Below are 20115 nucleotides of genomic sequence, written 5' to 3'. Positions count from 1 at the left end.
TCCCATACTCACAACCTTTTCTACTCAAAGCATAGGCCACCACATTGGCCTTTCTCGGGTTATACAAAATGGTGATATCATAGTCTTTCAACCGCTCCCACCATCTTCTCTGCCTCAAATTCAAATCTTTTTGTTTGAACAGATATTGTAGACTACGATGATCAGTGAATACCTCACACGAGACACCATAAAGGTAATGTCTCCAAATCTTCAGCATATGAACAATGGCTGCCAATTCTAAGTCATGAACAGGATAATTCTTCTCATGAAGTTTTAACTGCCGCGATGCATATGCAATCACCCTGTCATCTTGCATCAATACTGCACCAAGCCCAATGCGAGATGCATCGCAATACACCGTATAAAATCCTAAACCTATGGATAATACCAACATTGGCGCCGTAGTCAAAGCAGTCTTGAGCTTCTAAAAGCTCAACTCACACTCGTCTGACCATCTGAATGGAACACCTTTCTGGGTCAATTTGGTCAACGGGCTTGCTATAGATGAAAACCCTTCCATGAACCGATGATAATAACCTGCCAAACCTAGAAAACTTCGTATCTCTGTAACTGAAGTAGGTCTAGGCTAGTTCTGAACTGCCTCAATCTTCTTTGGATCCACCTTTATGCCTTTTGCCGATACTACATGCCCCAAAAAGACAATTGAGTTTAACCAAAACTCGCATTTTAAAAATTTGGCATATAACTGACTATTCTTCAAAGTTTGAAGTACAATCTGAAGATGTTGTTCATGCTCTTCTCGACTGCTAGAGTAAATCAAGATGTCATCAATGAATACAACCACAAAGGAATCCAGATAGGGCTTGAACACCCGGTTCATCAAATCCATAAATGCTATTGGGGCATTTGTCAGCCCAAATGACATCACTAGAAATTTATAATGCCCATACCGAGTCCGAAAAGTTGTCTTAGGGACATCAGATGCCCTAATCTTCAACTGATGATGGCCAGACCTCAAGTCAATCTTCAAAAATACATTGGCACCCTGAAGCTGATCAAATAAGTCATCAATTCTTGGCAACAGATACTTTTTATTGATAGTAGCCTTGTTCAACTGCCGATAATCTATACATATCTGCATTGAAGCATCTTTCTTCTTCATAAACAACACTGGTGCACCCCAGGGCGAGATGCTAGGTCTAATGAATCCCTGGTCAAGCAAGTCTTGTAACTGTTCCTTCAATTTCTTTAGCTACGGCGGGGCCATACGGTATGGTAAAAGAGAAATGGGCTGGGTTCCCAGAGCCAAATCAATACATAAATCAATATCCCTGTCGGGTGGCATCCCCGGCAAATCCGCAAGAAATACATCTGGAAACTCATGGACAACTGGAACTGAATCCATAGAAGTAACATCCGTACTGGGATCGCGAATTTAAGCCAAATAAGCTAGACACCCCTTCTCAACCATACGCCGAGCTTTCACGTAAGAGATAACCTTGCTGGTGGAATGGCCAAGAGTCCCTTTCCACTCTATTCGAGGTAACCCTGGCATGGCTAAGGTCATTGTCTTGGCGTGACAATCCAATACAGCATGATAAAGTGACAACCAATCCATTCCCAAGATAATATCAAAATCTACCATATTCAAAAGTAGAAGATCCACGCTAGTCTCAAGACTCCCAATAGTAACAACACACGAACGATTGACATGATCTACATCGATAGAATCTCCCAGCGGTATGGACACACACATAGAAGCACTCAGAAAATCACGAGGCACAACCAAATATGAAGCAAAGTAGGAGGACACATAGGAATAAGTATATCCTGGATCAAATAGAACTAAAGCATCTCTATAGCAAACTGGAACAATACCTGTGATCATGACATCCGATGACTCGACCTCAGGCCTAGCTAGAAAAGCATAAAATTGGGACTGGGCCCCACCAGTATGAACTACATCTCTAGGATAGGCCATAGCTCGCTGGCCTCCACCTCTAACAGTCTGACATCCACCTCTAGCAGTCTGACCCCTGCCCCTAGCTGGTCGGGTGGGCGGTGGAGTAACCGGTGCTGGTATGGCATGAGAATTCTACTTAAATCTGTTGCTCAACAACTTAGAGAAATGCCTCCTAATGTGACCAATGTTCCGACACTCATAACACCCATCCTGCTGTCGTGGTTGTTGAAGCTGAAGCTGACCCGAACGGGTCGGATAGCCGCCATAGTGACTCTGGAGTAGTGGTGCACTGATAGGAGCTGGATGTGCACCAAATGTTGGCTTCCCAGAGTAAGGCATAATAGGACCATGACTCCCTGAAACACCGTGAGATGCCTGAAGTGCTGAAAAAAAAAATAGTCTGGGAGGATGACCCCTACCATAAATACTCCAGCCTCCAAATGAGGTGCCTCTGAAATTACCGGAATGACGGGGCTTCTTATCTGACACTGGCCCTCTCTCCTGAGAAAGAACCATCTCGATCCACCTGGCGACATTAGCAGCGGTCTGAAAATAAATCTCACTCCCAATCTCCTTGGTCATCTGTATCTTGATAGGCTGAATGAGTCCATCAATGAACCTCCTCACCCTCTCTCTCGGTAGGAAGCAGAAGAAGAGCATGACGGGATAGATCCACAAAACGGGACTCATACTGAGTGACTGACATACTGCCTTGCTGGAGACGCTCAAACTGCTTGCGGTAATTCTCCCTTAGTGTGATAGGAAGGAACTTCTCCAGAAATAACTGCGAGAACTGCTCCGAGGTAAGTGTATGTGAACCAACTGGTCTAGTAAATACATAATCTTTCCACCACCTCATAGAGGAACCAGTCATCTGAAACACAACAAAATCAACCCTATTGCTTTCGACTATCCCCATGTTCTGCAATACTTCATAGCAATGGTCAAGAAAATCATGTGGGTCCTCAGAAGGTGTACCACTGAAATGGATTGGAAATAACTTGGTAAACTTGTCCAACCTTAGCAAAGCCTCAGAAGACAAAGCAGGCCTATCACCGGCCTGTGCTGCAATAACTGGTTGAACTACCCCAACTGGATGGGCTACTGGAGCCTGATACTGGGGAGCTGTTTGCCTAGGAGCGGGAGTAGTGGGAGTTTGTGCTCCTCCCCCAGCCTGTGAGATGGTTGGTGCCACTAGAAATGTACCATTTTGGGCTACACCCTCCATAAGGCTTACCAAATGGACTAGAGCATCCTAAAGCACTAGAGTAGCTATGAATCCTTCCGGGACCTGAACTGGTCCAACAGGTACTGTCTGAGCTGGAACCTTTGCTTCGAAATCCACCCGAGGCTCCATAAATAAGTGTTGCTGCTCGAGCTCGAGGCTGGGCTCTGCCCCTGCCTCTGCCTGGACCTCTGGCACGACCTCGGCCTTGGTCTCTACCCCTGGTCATAGTTGCCACAGGGGGCTCTGGTCCCTATCCGTCGGTAGATGTATTACGTGTCCTCACCATCTGCGAGAGGATAAGAATAGAATGGTTCAATCATCAATGATAGAATAAAATCGCACGATAGAGTAGAATAGAAGTGAAATTATTCCTAAACTCCATAGCCTCTGGAAGATAAGTACAGACGTCTCTGTATCGATCCTTCAGACTCTACTAAGCTTGCTCGTGACTCGTGAGACATATGTAACCTAGTGCTCTGATACTAACTGTCACGACCCGAAATTCCCACCTTCGGGACCATGATGGAGCCTAACATTTCACTTGCTAGGCAAGCCAACGCAAGACTAATATTAGCCATTTTTAAAAATAATTTTTAAATTAATTAATAACAAAGAAACAAATACAGAAATAAAGTCTGAAATAAAGTGAATAATCCATAATGATAGCGATGTCTAAATACCATCCCAGAACTGGTGTCACAAGAGCACGAACTACTAGAATAATACAAATAAAGGTCTGAATGAAAATGAAGCTGTCTGAAAGAAATACACATCTACGATAAAGTGGAAGGGGACTTCAGAACTGCGAACGCCATGCAGTTATACCTCAAGTCTCCTACGAATAGCTGAGTCCGAGCAAATCTACTGTACGCCACAGGGACCAACTCCTGTATCTGCACAAGAATTACAGAGTATAGTGTGAGTACAACCGACCCCATGTACCCAGTAAGTGCCGAGCTTAACCTCGACGAAGTAGTGACGAGGCTAAGGTAGGTCACTTATATTTATCTGTACGCAATAATAATAGTAACAACAATAATAGAAATACAACAGGTAACTTATTTCAACAATTGAAGCCAACTCAACAGTCATAATCAATTATTATTTCAATCAGTTTCTATTGCGGCGTGCAACCCGATCCCACAATATATTCATATTCAATTCCGTTGTGGCGTGCAACCCGATTCTCAATATATCCTTTCAATCAATTCTGTTGCGGCGTGCAATCCGCTCCTTCAATATATTCATTTCAATCAATTCTGTTACGGCGTGCAACCCGCTCCTCCAATATATAATTTACCAGTTCTTATAAAAGAAATTACTCCAATAAGTGCAACAATTAATATGAAATTATCAGACAATAAGCATAGAATAATTATGATTTATTTAGGAATAAGTGATGACAAGTAGCAATTAATTGTGGAAATTAAGGAGGAAATAGGCAATTTAATAATTAGTATGCTAAATGTCAAGTAAAAATTAAGTCACATAAATTAAATAAGCATGTAGCAATTATAGCATGGATTCAAGGCATAATATTGAGCAAGGAATATGAGAGAAACAATTAATATAATAATTAATTCATGATTTAAAACAATTTATGATTTTTAAATAATTATGCAAACAATTAATTTGACGGCGTATAGACATTCGTCACCTCGCCTATACGTCGTTCACATGAATTTCACATAACAAATAATTCAAGGGTTCTATTCCCTCAAGTCAAGGTTAACCACGACACTTATCTCGCTTCGCAACTAATTTCAAGATTCCAATAAACCTTTACCTCATAAATTCGTGTCTCAAAGCTTCAAATCTAGTCACAAACAATTTGATATACTCAATACGAATCGTAGGAATTAATTTTATATGAATTTACTAATTTTTCGGATTAAAATCTAAAATTCATTTTACAAATCGATAGTGGGACGCAACTCTTGAATCCCGGAAGAATTCATGAAATCCGAACACCCGTTCCGATACGAGTTCAACCATATAAAAATTATCGAATTCCGACATCGGATTGACCTTCAAATCTTCATTTTATATTTTTGGAAGATTTTATAAAAATCTGATTTTTCTTCCATAAATTCACGGATTCATGATATAAATGAGTATGGAATCATAAAATATAATCAATATAGGATAAGGAACACTTACCCCAATATTTTTCCGTGAAAATTGCCCAAATATTGCCTTACCCGAGCTCAAAATTGTGAATAATGAAAAATGGGACGAAATCCCATTTCGAGAACTTAAGTTTTGCTGTCCAGGGATTTCTTCTTCACGAATGCGACAGCACCCTCGCGTTCGCGAAGCAAAAAATTGTGCTGCCCGGATTTTCTCCTTCGCGAACGCGAGCCTGGTCTCGTGAACGCGAAGACCAATTTCCCCCCAGGTCGGCTTTTCCCTTCACTAACGCCAGGCCTCGATCGTGAATGCTAAGCTTTGCCCTCGACCCTTCGCGAATGCATGCCCCCGGTCGCGAACGAGAAGCACAAAACAGGCCAGTCCAACTTTCCTCTTCGCGAACGCGAGGCACTCCTCGCGAACGCAATGAAGGAAACCAGATACAGGCATCAGAAAATTCCAGCAGTTGTTTAAGTCCAAATTTCGATCCATTAACCATCCAAAACTCACTCGAGGTCCCCGGGACCTCAACCAAATACACCAATAAGTCCTAAAACATCATACGAACTTAGTCGAAACCTCAAATCATATCAAACGATGCTAAAATCACGAATCATACCACAATTCAAGCCTAAGAAACTTAAGAATTTTTAACTTCTACATTCGATACCGAAACCCATCAAATCAAGTCCGATTGACCTCAAATTTTGCACACAAGTCATAAATGACATAACGGACCTATAAAATTTTTCAGAACTGGATTCTGACCCCGATATTAATAAAAGTCAATTTGTGGTCAAACTTTGAAATCTTTAAGCCTTTAAGCTTCTAGTTTTCGTCAACTGGCGATAATTCAAGTTAGGGACCTCCAAATTAAATTGCGGGCATACGCCCAAGTCCTAAATCACGATATGGACCTATCGGAACTGTCAAAATACTGATCCGGGTTCGTTTACTCAAAATATTGACCAAAGTCAACTCAATTAAGTTTTAAAGTTCTATTTCATATTCTAATCAATTTTTCATATAAAAACTTTTCGGAAAATTTTACGGATTGCGCACGCAAGTCGAGGAATGGTGAATAGTGCTATTCGAGGTCATAGAACACAGAAGTGAATATTTAAATAATAGATGACATTTTGGGTCATCACACTCGAGGTCTCAAATCACACATAATAACGGCGAAACTACAAACCGCGCGTCGATTCAGACTTATGAATTTATGAAATTTTCAATTCTATAACTCGCGCCGAAACATATCAAATCAATTTGGAATGAACTTAAATTTTGCGTACAAGTCCCAAACGACATAACAAAGCTACTGAAATTTACGGAACCATAATCCGAACCCGATATTATCAAAGTCAACTCTTGGTCAAACTTATAAATATTTCAAAACTTCAACTTTCCAAATTTTCACCAAAATGCGCCGAATTGTCCTACGGATTTCCAATTCCAAATCCGGACATACGCCTAAGTCCGAAATCACCATACGAAACTATTGGAACCCTCAAAATACTATTCCGGAGTCGTTTACACAAGTCAAATCTCCGGTCAAACTTTAGAAATTCAAGCTTTATAAAATCAAACCTTTTATTTTTTTCAAAAACTAACGGAAAACATGCCTACGCACCTCAGAATAACTTTAAATTTTGTACACAAGTCATAAATATTGTTACGAAGATGACCGAACTCTCGGAATCCAAATTGGGACCTGATATCAACAAAAATCCAATTATGGCCAATTTAGGAATTCTTCAAACCTTTAAATTTCTAGTTTTCGTCAAATGGCGATAATTCGAGTTAGGGACTTCCGAATTCAATTTCGGGCATACTCCCAAGTCCCAAATTACGATACGGACCTACCGGGACCGTCGGAATACTAATCCAGGTTCGTTTGCTCAAAACATTGATTGAAGTCAACTTAAATGAGTTTTGAAGCACTATTTCACATTTTAATCAATTTTTCACATAAAAGTTTTTTGAATAAATATACGGACTGTGCACGCAAGTCGAGGAATACTAAATGGTGTTATTCGAGGTTTCGTAGTACAAAATTAAATATTAAATTTAAAGATGACCTATCAGGTCATCACACCAACACTCAACCCCATACAACACCGTCGGTCTGACCACCACTCTGTAGAACTTACCTTTAAATTTCGGTGGCACCTTCTTGTCATACAAACCACCAAAAACGAGTCTCTATTTCATCCATCCCACCCCATTATGATATGTGACATCTTCATTAATCTCCCCATCCCCCTGAATAATAGATCCAAGGTACTTAAAACTTCCTCTCCTAGGGATGACCTGCGAGTCCAGCGTCACCTCCCCACTCCCCCTTGAGTCTCACCACTGAACTTACACTCAAAGTATTATGTCTTGGTCCTGCTCAACTTGAAATCTTTAGACTCCAGGGTCTGCCTCCATACCTCTAACTGCGCGTTCACATTGCCTCGTATCTCGTCAATCAATACAATATCATCTACAAATAGCATGCACCACGTCACCTCCCCTTGGATGTGGTGCGTCAGTACGTCCATCGCCAAGGCAAACAAAAAATGGCTGAGTACCAACCCTTGATGCAACCCCATCATAATCGAAAAATGGTCCGAGTCCCCACCCACCGTCCTCACTCGGGTCTTTGTTCTATCATACATGTCCTTAATCATCCTAACGTAGGCAACATGTACACCTCTAGCCTCCAAACATCTCCATAAAACCTCCCTCGGAACTTTATCGTACGTCTTTTCTAAGTCGATGAACACCATATGCAAGTCCTTCTTCCTCTACCTATGCTGCTCCATCAATCTCCTTACAAGGTGGATGAGTTAAAAAAAGACTTTTGAATATGTGGTGTAAAATAAGGCACATATATTTTGTGTGTCTATATATCATTGCATAAAGGTAAATTATTTCCAAATATAAAAAGGGATCATTCTTTTTGGCACGGACTTAAAAATAAATATATTCACATAATTTGAAATGGAGTATAAAAACACATAGATTAAACTTTATTATTTTGGCTAAAATTTTTTATTTAGCTAAAGATTATGGAGCCCGAAGCAAGTATTGTTCACATATTTTGCTCTAAAGGAAAATACACAGTTGAAATAAAATAGCAATTGCATCTAAAGAAGAAATAAAATTGCAAGTTCATTATTTTGGCGATACTTTCTGTATGTGGTAAAAAATAATTGAGCTATAATCAATTTGTTTTACTGATTTGACTCGAAAAAATTATGCAATTCACATAAATAACCATTATATCTAAAGAAAAACAACAAGAAATACACAACTAGTACTCTATTCTTTTAGATAGAAGTTTAGTTGGCTAAAATAATAGAGTTCCACTCAAAATTTTCATAAATTTCGTCGGAAAAAGATGAAATACGCAAATGAAACAAATAGACATTAAATATGTGGAAGAAATTAAAAAGAATATAAGTTAGGGTAAAATACACATTTTATATTAAGATAGCAAGAAAATAAATATAATTACAATAAATAAATCATTATATATGATAATGTGACAATTAACGATCAAAAAACAATCCACTTGAAAGTTAATTTTTTAATTTTTCTTTATTCTCACGTGCTTGAAAGAGAGTGTATCTATACTCTTTGTCACATCAACGTCCATGGGGCAATGAAAATCAAATAGACAAGTTTATAGGATAATTAAGACCATAAATAGTTTAGGGGCATAACTAATCCGTGCCAAGGTATTCCGCCTAAAAAAAAAGCAAAAAAATAAAAAATAAAAGGACAAAATTTCTATAAGGTGGGACCGGGGAATGCAACCCAGCAACCGACACGCAACATCTTCACAAATTAAACTTTAGTATTATATGAATCTCTCACGAAAAATGATGCAAATTATAAAAACGCTCGTCTCTCGGTGCATATTTTTGGATCTGAAACCAATTCCCAAATCTAAACGCATTTCCCTTTCGTCTTCTCTTCTCTTCTCCCTCCCATTTTCATCACCATGGGAAGAGCAGCTCGTAGATCTCTTCTGATTTGCGCTATTTCTCTTCTTCTTACCTTCCACAATGCCTTCTCTTTCTACCTCCCCGGTGTTGCTCCTGAAGATTTCCAAAAGGTTCCCCATTTTTCGCTCTCTATTTCTCATTATATATATATATATATATATATATATATATATGTGTGTGTGTGTGTGTGTGTGTGTGTGTGTGTGCAAAAAAAAATGCAAATTAAGCTGTTATTTCTGATATTACGAAGAAATTTGACTAAAGTTTGAAGCTAGATCGGCTTATATTATAAGAATGTAAATATTCAATCTCTTTCTCTATATTTCTTCATGTGTATGTGTGTGCGCACAAAAATACAAAATGTCTTGTTATTGTCGGATATCAAGAGGCAATTTGATTAAAGTTTGAAGATAGATCGGCTAGACTAATATTTCTAATAAAAATTTAGATATTCTGAAGCTACATTTCCAGAAGGTCCACATTTTTTACCCTCTTTCTCAATATTTCTTCATGTAAATGCCTGTGGACAAAAATAAAATTGTATATACTCCAAAAATAATCCAAAAGGAAAAATGCGTTGTTGGATATTGAGAGGCAATTTGACTACAATTTGAAGCTAGATCGACTAGATTAATGTCATTTATTTGAAATATAAAAAATGTATATATTCCAAAAAATAATCCAAAAGGTGCGCTTTTTCACTCTCTTTCTCAAATTTTCTTCATGTGTACGTATGTGCGGGCAAATATGCAAAATGCATTGTTATTTTCGGGTATTGAGAGGAAATTTTACTAAAGCTTGAAGCTAGATCGGCTAGATTAATATCAATTTACATTAAATGGAAAAAATGTAGATATTCTGAAGCTAAATTTCCAAAAGGTTCCACATCTTTCACTCTCTTTCTCCACATTTTTTCATTACATGTGTGTGTGCGCGGACAAAAATGGAAATTCGTTGTTATTTTTGTTATTGTTGTTGTTATTTTTGGATATTAAGAGGCAATTTGACTAATGCTTGAAATTAGATCGGCTAAATTAATCACTTTTTTTAAAAAAGAAGTATATATTCACTCTCTTTCTCTATCTTTCTTCATGTGTACGTATCTGTATGGACAAATTTAGAAATGCATTTTTTTTGGTGCTATTTTTGGATATCAAGAGGCATTTTGACTAAAGTTTGAAGCTAGATTGCCCAGCTTAATATCACTTTTTTCATAAAATTTAAAAATTTTGTGATTCTGAAGCTACACAAAATAAGTCACGATTCTTCACATATCATATGGTGAAAATGATACTTCATTTTAAAATGCTGTTGAAAGTTTACTTTTGTTTGAATATCGTTGCACAAAAGATGAAAATGCTTTGTTATTTTGGTTGTTGTTTTTCTTTTTGATGAAGTTGGTTGTTGTTGTTATTTTCGGATATCAAGAGGCAATTTAACTTAAGTTTTAAGCTAGATCGCCTAGATTAATATCACTTCTTTTGAAAAATAAAAATGTAGTTAGTCCGAAGCTACCCATGAGTTACTAGATACGATGCAATTCTGCTTGTATCAAAATGGAAAAAATGATACGTTTAAAAATGTTGGCGAAAGTTTATGTAGCGAAAATTGTCAAATATTTTGATGTTAATAGCTCTGTTTGAATATCCTGTCTAAGTGATGTGTGTATTAGATACTTTGTTTGCTTATTTACAGTTTAATTTGTGTTCGATTCACAGATCTGTGTTTGGCGGGGTATGGGTTTGTGCTTAATTTCATCATTTTGCTGCTTTGATCTGTCTCTGTATGACATGGGCTCGGTTGGGGAATCCAGTTGGTTTTGATTGTATGTATCTACTTTGATTTGTGAGATCGTTGAATTCAAAACCATCTGAATTCACCAACAGCATGAATATTTAAAAACTATTGCGAGGAAGCTGAGAATGAGTACAAATGGCATTGAGGCGTAGTTGTGCCAATGCTGCTTAAAAGCAATGATGCAGCAGAATTGGTAAAACGTGCAATTTTTTGGTTAAGAAAAAAGGAAGCTTATGGTAGGACACTTGTATTTTTGCAGGGAAGCATACAGTAAAATGTATGTGGGTATGGACTATGGTGAACATGTATGTATGTTTTTCCCGATAACATTTGTGTCAGGGATTACTTGTTCGCATCTCACCTAATCCACATGATACCTTTGCTTACCACATGAGAAGTATCGGATAACTCTGTCTTTGCCTCTACTGGGAACCCTGTTCTCCCGTGGTCCGCTCTAGCTTCATTCTATGCTAGACTACACTCATGGTCTTGTGTGCTATTTGTATATATTATTTGTATACAAATATGTATGTATGTGTATTTACTTTATAGGATGCTGAATTATTACTTGATTAAATAGCAAGAAAAAGGGTTTGTTCTGTTGAAAGTCAATTAAAAGTTTCCCTCCAGCGTTATTGTACAATGCCATATTTCTTTTACTTTGCGACGCCCTTAACGACTTTCACTCCGGCAACATATGCAATCTGACAATGTCCCCTGAAACACAAGTCAATATTGCTCAATCAGTTGGCAGGCTTTATGTCATGAAGGCAGCTAGTAAATTTTGGTCTACGTGATCTGTATAGTCAGGTTATTTTGGGAGACCCCTCTCATGATTCTGACTAGATGCTTCCCTTTTTTACTTCCTTTCAGTTGTCCAAATTGATATTGATGAGCTTCAAAATAAGTTCCATTATTTATTGTATTATGAACAGGAACTTCTGTAGAAGTGTGTTTTCTAGCATGCGTGTTTATTATGGAATGGTTTGTATGGTGAAAAGTGCCAATTTAATTCCCTTGGAAGAATGTGTTTTAGTATATAAGCAGATCATATAGACTTGTGGTCACCTCACAAAATCTGGGTCAAATTACGCCCAAAAGTAAATTAAACATACCTCTTTGGTTCATCGGCAGGTAACGCGAGCTGGGATTGTATATGGATTTTGTTTTGTAGGAAAGATCTTTAACAAGTTGTTGCACAGGGTGGTGGGGGGTTATGAGTTTTTTTTTAAATAATCGTAGGGAGATTGTACTTTACCCCAAAAGAAAGGAATACATAGATTTTTCTGACTCTGGATGGTGATGATGTTTGTTGCAGGGAGATCCTCTGTCTGTGAAAGTGAACAAGCTGACTTCTACAAAGACTCAGCTTCCTTACTCGTTCTACTCTGTTCCTTTCTGTCGTCCAGAAAATATAGTGGATAGCAGAGAAAATCTTGGAGAAGTGCTTCGTGGTGATCGAATTGAGAACTCCCCTTATTCGGTCAGCAAATCTACTTTACCACTTGATTTTTTTTAATTTTTTTAAAAATCTTATGGCAACTGACTTCTTTTAGCTGTATGTTCCTATTGCAGTTCAAAATGAGGGAACCAGAGATGTGCCATGTTGTTTGTAGGCTTGTACTTGATAACAAGACTGCTAAGGAATTTAAAGAAAAAATTGAAGATGAATATCGTGTCAACATGTAGGTCAATTATTTGCTTGAGGAAACAGTCATTTTCCTAACTTTTGGATTGTACTCTTCTAACTACTCTTCCTAACAATATTCTGGATTCATGTGTTAGGATCCTAGATAATCTGCCTTTAGTTGTTCCAGTTCGGAGGTTAGAGCAAGAAGCCCCTCCTGCCTATCAACAGGGAGTTTATATTGGTGTAAAAGGACAATATGCTGGGGTAAGGATATTTTCCATAACACTACAGAGAACTGATGTTCTATGTAGAAGTGCTAAAATTTGTATTCATGTACTCATTTATTGTGTGTGACTGCCTGTAGAGCAAGGATGAGAAGCATTTCATCCATAACCACTTGACATTCACTGTTAAGTACCATAAAGATTTGCAGACAGATTCAGCCAGAATTGTGGGATTTGAAGTCATGCCATTCAGGTTTGTTTTCAAGGTTACCCATATCTCCATCAGCACTCAGTCACTCACTGTCTGAGGCATAGCAAAATGTGTATGATTTTGTTTGCTTTTGTTCTTTAATCTATTGGTGCATAAGAACTAACATGGCTCATTATATTTCCAGTGTTAAGCATGAATATGATGGAAAATGGAGTGAGAATACTCGTTTAACAACATGTGATCCACATGCAAAGCGGACTGTATCTAATTCGAATTCTCCTCAAGAGGTTGAGACTAACCAAGAAATCATATTTACATATGATGTTGAATTCCAGGTAACCTACTTTTTGAATCTTGTTAGATATGGCCACTCAATTTGATCATTGCTAGTCCTTTTTATAACTTTATATGTTATGACTTCTGAGTTCAACCTTTTGAGATTTACTATAGGAGTTTGGTATTATATAAAACTAATTTTATATGATTCTTTGGTTTGTATCGCAGGAGAGTGATGTCAAGTGGGCGTCGAGATGGGATGCCTATCTTCTGATGGCTGATGATCAGATCCACTGGTTCTCGATAGTAAATTCTTTAATGATTGTGCTGTTCCTATCAGGCATGGTGGCGATGATAATGCTGAGAACACTTTATCGCGACATTTCCAAGTACAATGAACTGGAGACCCAGGAGGAGGCACAAGAAGAAACCGGATGGAAACTAGTCCATGCCGATGTTTTCAGGCCTCCAAGTAACACAGATTTGCTTTGTGTCTATGTTGGAACTGGTGTACAGTTTTTCGGTATGATGGTGGTGACCATGATGTTTGCTGTCCTTGGGTTCCTCTCCCCTTCGAATCGGGGTGGGCTAATGACTGCTATGCTCTTGCTCTGGGTTTTCATGGGACTCTTTGCGGGCTACTCTGCTTCCCGTCTCTATAAGTTGTTTAAAGGTACAGAATGGAAGAGAATTGCACTCAGGACAGCATTTCTGTTTCCAGCTACTGTCTTTGCCATCTTCTTCGTCTTGAATGCACTCATCTGGGGTCAAAAATCATCTGGGGCTGTGCCATTTGGAACAATGTTTGCTTTGGTGTTCTTATGGTTTGGAATTTCAGTCCCTCTCGTCTTTGTGGGCAGTTATGTTGGTTTTAGAAAGCCAGCCATTGAGGATCCTGTGAAGACGAATAAAATACCCAGGCAGATCCCGGAGCAGGCTTGGTACATGAACCCCATCTTCTCTGTCCTAATCGGAGGCATACTTCCATTTGGAGCTGTTTTCATTGAGCTCTTTTTCATTCTTACCTCAATCTGGCTGAACCAATTTTACTACCTCTTCGGCTTCCTCTTCATCGTGTTTGTCATTCTGATAGTCACCTGTGCCGAGATAACCGTCGTCCTATGCTATTTTCAGTTATGCAGTGAGGACTACTTGTGGTGGTGGAGATCCTACCTGACATCAGGCTCGTCCGCACTTTACCTCTTCCTTTATGCTACCTTCTACTTCTTCACTAAGCTTGATATCACTAAGCCTGTTTCTGGGATCTTGTACTTTGGTTACATGTTGATTGCTTCATATGCATTTTTCGTTCTGACCGGTACCATCGGTTTCTATGCATGCTTCTGGTTCACAAGACTTATTTACTCGTCTGTGAAGATCGACTGATGAGACCCAGATTCTCCAGTTCCACTGCCCTTACTGGTTGTTAACAAGAATGCTGTAGAAGATCATTACACTTGAATTTGAATATCCAAGTACTTGTTTTCCTATAGAAGTCATCTTAATTTGTCCGCCAATTTTTGAACATAAGATTATTATAATATTTTAGTAAAATTTTCCAGTGGTAGTTCAGATCAAAAACTGTCTTTTTTGTTTGATAGAGGTCTCCAGAAGTCATGTAATATCTTACAACTTGTGAAGTATTTCTTTACAACTTGGTTAAGTAGATGTTCCTCTGCTACAATATTTAGCCTTTGGTTTTTCTCAACAAGACGGCCTTAGTCCCTTGTTATTTTGATAGGGACAAGATGCACCCTTGGACTACAAGTCAGTGGGAATAAATAGGGATGTCAATTTAACATGCACTAACAAACTTTGATTTCTTAGTCTTCAAGGACTAAATTTACAATATACAAAATGTGAAGAAAAAGTAAAACCAAAATTATACAAATTGGTTTAGTTTTTGATTTGAAATGCGTTCTTTTACAATGAAAGGTTTGGAGTTGTATCAAAGTACGTAGAAATTGAAAGACTTCCAAACATTCTTCCACAAGTCATTGCTTTCTGACATGTAGAATCTATTGTAAATTCAAACAAAAGATGTAGCTGAATAAAGATAATAAACTATCATTGTAATTTTCTCAAAAGTTCACTGTTAATGTCAAGCAAATGAATATGTATGTTTCTCTTTGTGGAAAGTGGAAACAAATGCTTATAAGTTCCAGTGATTTCCAAAATAAGACTCAATTGTTTCAGTAGAATAACTACGTTTATTTGTAGGATTTAAGATATATACAAATGATAGTGCAAAAAACTTTTAACACAAACAATGTATTTTTAACCTATAATAAGTTCATAAAATGTTAATTCTCCTACTATTTTTATGAAGTAACCAGCTAATACTTATAATAGAGATCTACACTAACAATGCACAGAACTTAAACGCTCCGTAAGTTAACCTAAAACGACTTTTTCAATAGGACTTTTTCTTTGATATGAACGTAATTTTCCTAGTTAAGGTCAAAAGTAAAATCACACAAGAGACCTTGTTGCTTTTATAAGGATCTTCTTTAGTCTTATCTTAGAACATTAAGACAAGGGTGCTGTAAGTATGGCAAATGGCACAAAAACAATGAATAAGCTCTTCCACCACATTCTCCTATCCACTCCTAAACAAAACCAATTCCCTCTAAAAGAGGCGCAATTGAATTCTCCCCACAAAAACCAAGTCCTCTCATTTCAATATAAAAAATCATCAACACAACACTTTGGAACTACCATCAAACACTATTTTATATCCAAATGAATAATTTTAACACTTCTCTACTATTCTTTTTCTTCCTCAATATTTTATGCCATGCCAAGGCATTCAACATTACCAATCTTCTTAATCAATACTCATCTTTCAGCAATTTCAACAATTACCTAACTCAAACCGGAGTTGCTTCCGCAATCAACTCCCGGCAAACGATCACTGTCCTAGTAGTCGAAAACAGCAACTTGTCACCCCTCTCGGGGAAGTCACAAGACGTGCTCGCCAACATCATGCGCGTGCACGTCTTGCTCGACTATTATGATGTGCAAAAGCTCCAAAAATTACCTAATAAAACCATGAAGGCTCCGACTCTGTTTCAAACCACTGGCCAGGCTAATAGTGATCAAGGATATTTGAATGTGACAGATTTGGGTAGTGGTAGTGTTGCATTAGGCTCAGCTGCAAAAGGTTCAACACTTGGATCAAATTTGGTCAAGTCCATTGCATCACAACCTTATAACATTTCAATCCTGCAAATTAGCAATGTTATTATTCCATTGGGGATTGATTCATCTACTAATTCCCCGTCTTCATCGCCTAATCGTGCTCCTTCACCTAGCACAAGTGATAATTCCTCCGGGCCATCACCGGGCTCTGCTCCTTCGCCCAATAAAACTTCTACCCCTACACCCTCACCTTCTGCAGCCCCCGGCTCTGGCTCACCACCTGAGCCAGAACCACCGGCTGCAGATACCCCTGCAGAGCCTTCCCCTTCACCGACTTCACACGCGCCTGGTTCCCCACCTAAGCCTGATGCACCAACTGCAGACACTCCTATTGCTGCTGATGCACCAACAGAGGATCACTCTCCCAGTGCTACCTCAGTTTTAGATATTAGCTTAATTTTCGTTGCAATATCAAATCTCTTTTTTGTATTAGTGATTTGATAGGGGAGATGGATGATTTTTATCCATTTAGGTTATTATACAACAAAGACAGATCCAGGATTTGAACTTTATGTCTTCCAACGTCTATTTTGGTACTTATTTAGTATAATTTTTAACACATAAAAGGTTTGAGCCAGTCTTTAGTAAAGTGGAAATCGTTTTGATTTTGGATCACAAATCCAGTGTTACTGTATCACATTTTGGTACAGTGAATAACAAATTAAGCATAACTAACATTGTAAGCCAAGAAACACAGCTCAAGAGGGTTGACAATAGTGCCGGGCCCAAAATTTTCGCTAAATAAGATAGGCTTTCATACAACAAAACCCTTGATATAATATTCCCTTTGGTCCATAATAAGTGATCTTTCTGCCTTTTTATTTTGGTTCAAAATAAGTGTCATTTTACATATTCGAGAATGAATTAACTTTAGTGTTTTAAATTTGTCCTTATTTACATATCCCAATGTGTCAATGTCACGATCTGGAATTCCCACCCTCGGGACCGTGATGACGCCTAACATTTCACTTGCTAGGCAAGCCAACGTTAGAATAGTTTTAACCATTTTTAACAATTCAAATTAAATAACAACCAAGAAATCGAATAAACTGAAATAGAGTAAGAAACCATAACAACAACGATATCTAGATACAATCCTAGAACTGGTGTCACAAGTGCACGAACGACTAGAATAATACAAATAATTATCTAAATGAAAGTATAACTGTCTGAAATGAAATAAACAACTAGAATAAGGTAGAAGGGGACTTTAGGGCTGCGAATGCCGAACACCTGTACCTCAAGTCTCCGTCAAGCAATCAATCCGAGCAATCTACTGACCGCCGCTAAGACCGACTACAAAATCTGCACAAGAAGTGCAGAGTATAGTATGAGTACAACAGACCCCATGTACTCTGTAAGTGCCAAACCTAACCTCGACGAAGTAGTGACGAGGCTAAGTCGGGTCACTTACAATAACATGTACGCAGTATAATAATAATAGCAGGAAAGGTACACAGGAAAAGTAAGGTAGTTAACTTATGAAAATAAACTCAATCCTCAAAATCAATAAAACCAAAAACATAAGTCCTCAGAATCTCGAATGAAAATACTGAACGCTAACACAATGCAACAATGAATACATAACACACAATCGCGCGCAACCTGATCCCACCGTATAAACACAATCCTCCCTTATTTCATCATATAAATATCAAGAATAACATGTAAAATCCGTTGCGACACACAACCCGATCCCAGCATATAATCAGAATCAATATCATAATCCTCCCTTAGTTCAACATATCAAAATAACATTTGAAAATCCGTTGCGGCGTGCAACCCGATCCCACCATATCAATATCAATCCTCCCTTATTCCACATGTTACGGCGTGCAACCCGATCCACAACAAAATCAATAAGTGTAATCAATTCAACAACTCAATTCAGAAGAATTTCTACGACTAAAGAATATGAAAGCAATAAGGAACCCCATACCAAATTAAAGAATGCTATAATTAATACAAAGCAACAAGCCAAGCCAAATATATGATAGTTAAAGTGTACAAGTAAGACAATTAAGGCAAGTAGCAACTAATTATGGGAGCATAGGAGAAACTAACATTTTAATACGAGAATAATAAGTGACAAGTAGCAAGTTAAAGCATTGAAAGCAATTAAAGCATGTAACACTTAAGACATGGAATAAAATAATTAATGGAATATGGGAAAGCATGTAAACAATTATTTTGACGGCATATATACACTCGCCATTTTGCATATACGCCGCTACACATGTAATTCACATAACACATAGTTCAAGGGTTCCTATTCCCTCAAATCAAGGTTAGTCCCAACACTTACCTCGCTCCGCAAGCAAATCAAAGCTCAACCGGGGCCTTTCCTCTAAAATCCGCCTCCAAACCAATCGAGTCTAACCAAAATTGACTCAATAACATCAAACAATGATAGAAAAATCAATTACAATACATAAAGTTAAGATCTTTATACTTTATCTAAAAAGTCAACAAAAGTCAAGCCCGGGCCTGCTTGGTCCAAACCCAAGATTCAGACCAAAACCCAATTACCCATTCACCTTCGAGCCCGATTATGTGATTAGTTTCAAAATCCGACCTCAATTTGAGATCTAAATCTCAATTTTACAAAAACCCCAATTCTTCCCAAATCCCTAATTTTCTACCATGAAAGAACATAGAAGGTTAGAAATTAATGGGTGTTGATGGAAATGGAAGAAAACGAGTTAAAGTATACTAACCTATGAAATGGTGATAAAATTTCTCTTCAAATCGCCTCTAGACTGAGCTCTAATGAGAATATAGTGAAAAATGGGTGAAATCCCGTGTTTGGGATATTTTAATGTCTGGGCGTCAGGTGTTCATCGCGTTCGCGAGACACCTGATGCGATCACGAAGCAGCAGCAGCCAAAGGCCTACGCGTTCGTGAGAGGATGCACGTGTTCGTGATGGTCAGTCCCCCTGGCCATCGCGTTCGTGAGCCGTTCGCGTAGAACAAACCCCAGATCCCCCTCATAGGCCCCTTACTCTTCGCGTTCGCGTAGTGCTGGTCGCGTTCGCGAAGGGTGATCCCTCCATAGCTTCGCGTTCGCGTACACAACCTCACGTTCGCATAGACGAAAAACCTCCCCAGCCCAGATTATTCTTCGCGATCGAGGGAGTATCTTCGCGATCGCGAAGAAGAACACACCAGATATCAGTAGTAGCCCAAAACCAACATATTCTTTTAAGTTCAAATGGTCTGTAGCCTATCCGAAACTCACCCGAGCCCCTCGGCCTCCAAACCAAACATGCACACAAGTGTAATAACATTATACGAACTCGCTCGCGTGACCAAAATATCAAAATAACACCTAGAACCACGAATCGGATACCAAAACAATTGAAATTTTCAAAGAAACTCAAGAACATAAAATTTTACAACCGGACGTCCGAATCACGTCAAATCAACTCCGTTTTGTACCAAATTTTGGAGACAAGTCATAAATACTGAAATGAACCTATACCAATTTCGGAATTA

General features: G+C 38.4%; 2 protein-coding genes across 2 annotated transcripts; both read left to right on the top strand.

Annotated features, from left to right (window-relative positions):
* The first annotated feature begins 9166 nt into the window (after positions 1-9166).
* Positions 9167-15102, top strand: LOC104107980 (transmembrane 9 superfamily member 9-like). The gene is made up of 7 exons (XM_009616930.4): positions 9167-9390; positions 12396-12560; positions 12653-12762; positions 12863-12971; positions 13072-13184; positions 13327-13477; positions 13647-15102. The coding sequence occupies exons 1-7, from the start codon at positions 9277-9279 to the stop codon at positions 14802-14804; spliced, it is 1920 nt and encodes a 639-aa protein (XP_009615225.1). The 5' UTR covers positions 9167-9276; the 3' UTR covers positions 14805-15102.
* Positions 15103-16469: 1367 nt separating this feature from the next.
* On the top strand, positions 16470-17060 carry LOC104107981 (classical arabinogalactan protein 1-like). Its single transcript, XM_009616931.4, has one exon. The coding sequence runs from the start codon at positions 16470-16472 to the stop codon at positions 17058-17060; it is 591 nt and encodes a 196-aa protein (XP_009615226.4).
* The last annotated feature ends 3055 nt before the right edge of the window (positions 17061-20115 follow it).

Source organism: Nicotiana tomentosiformis, chromosome 12 (assembly GCF_000390325.3).
Source record: "Nicotiana tomentosiformis chromosome 12, ASM39032v3, whole genome shotgun sequence".
Taxonomy (NCBI): domain Eukaryota; kingdom Viridiplantae; phylum Streptophyta; class Magnoliopsida; order Solanales; family Solanaceae; genus Nicotiana; species Nicotiana tomentosiformis.
Note: the sequence above shows the minus strand (reverse complement) of the source record. Positions and strands in the feature narration are given on the sequence as shown.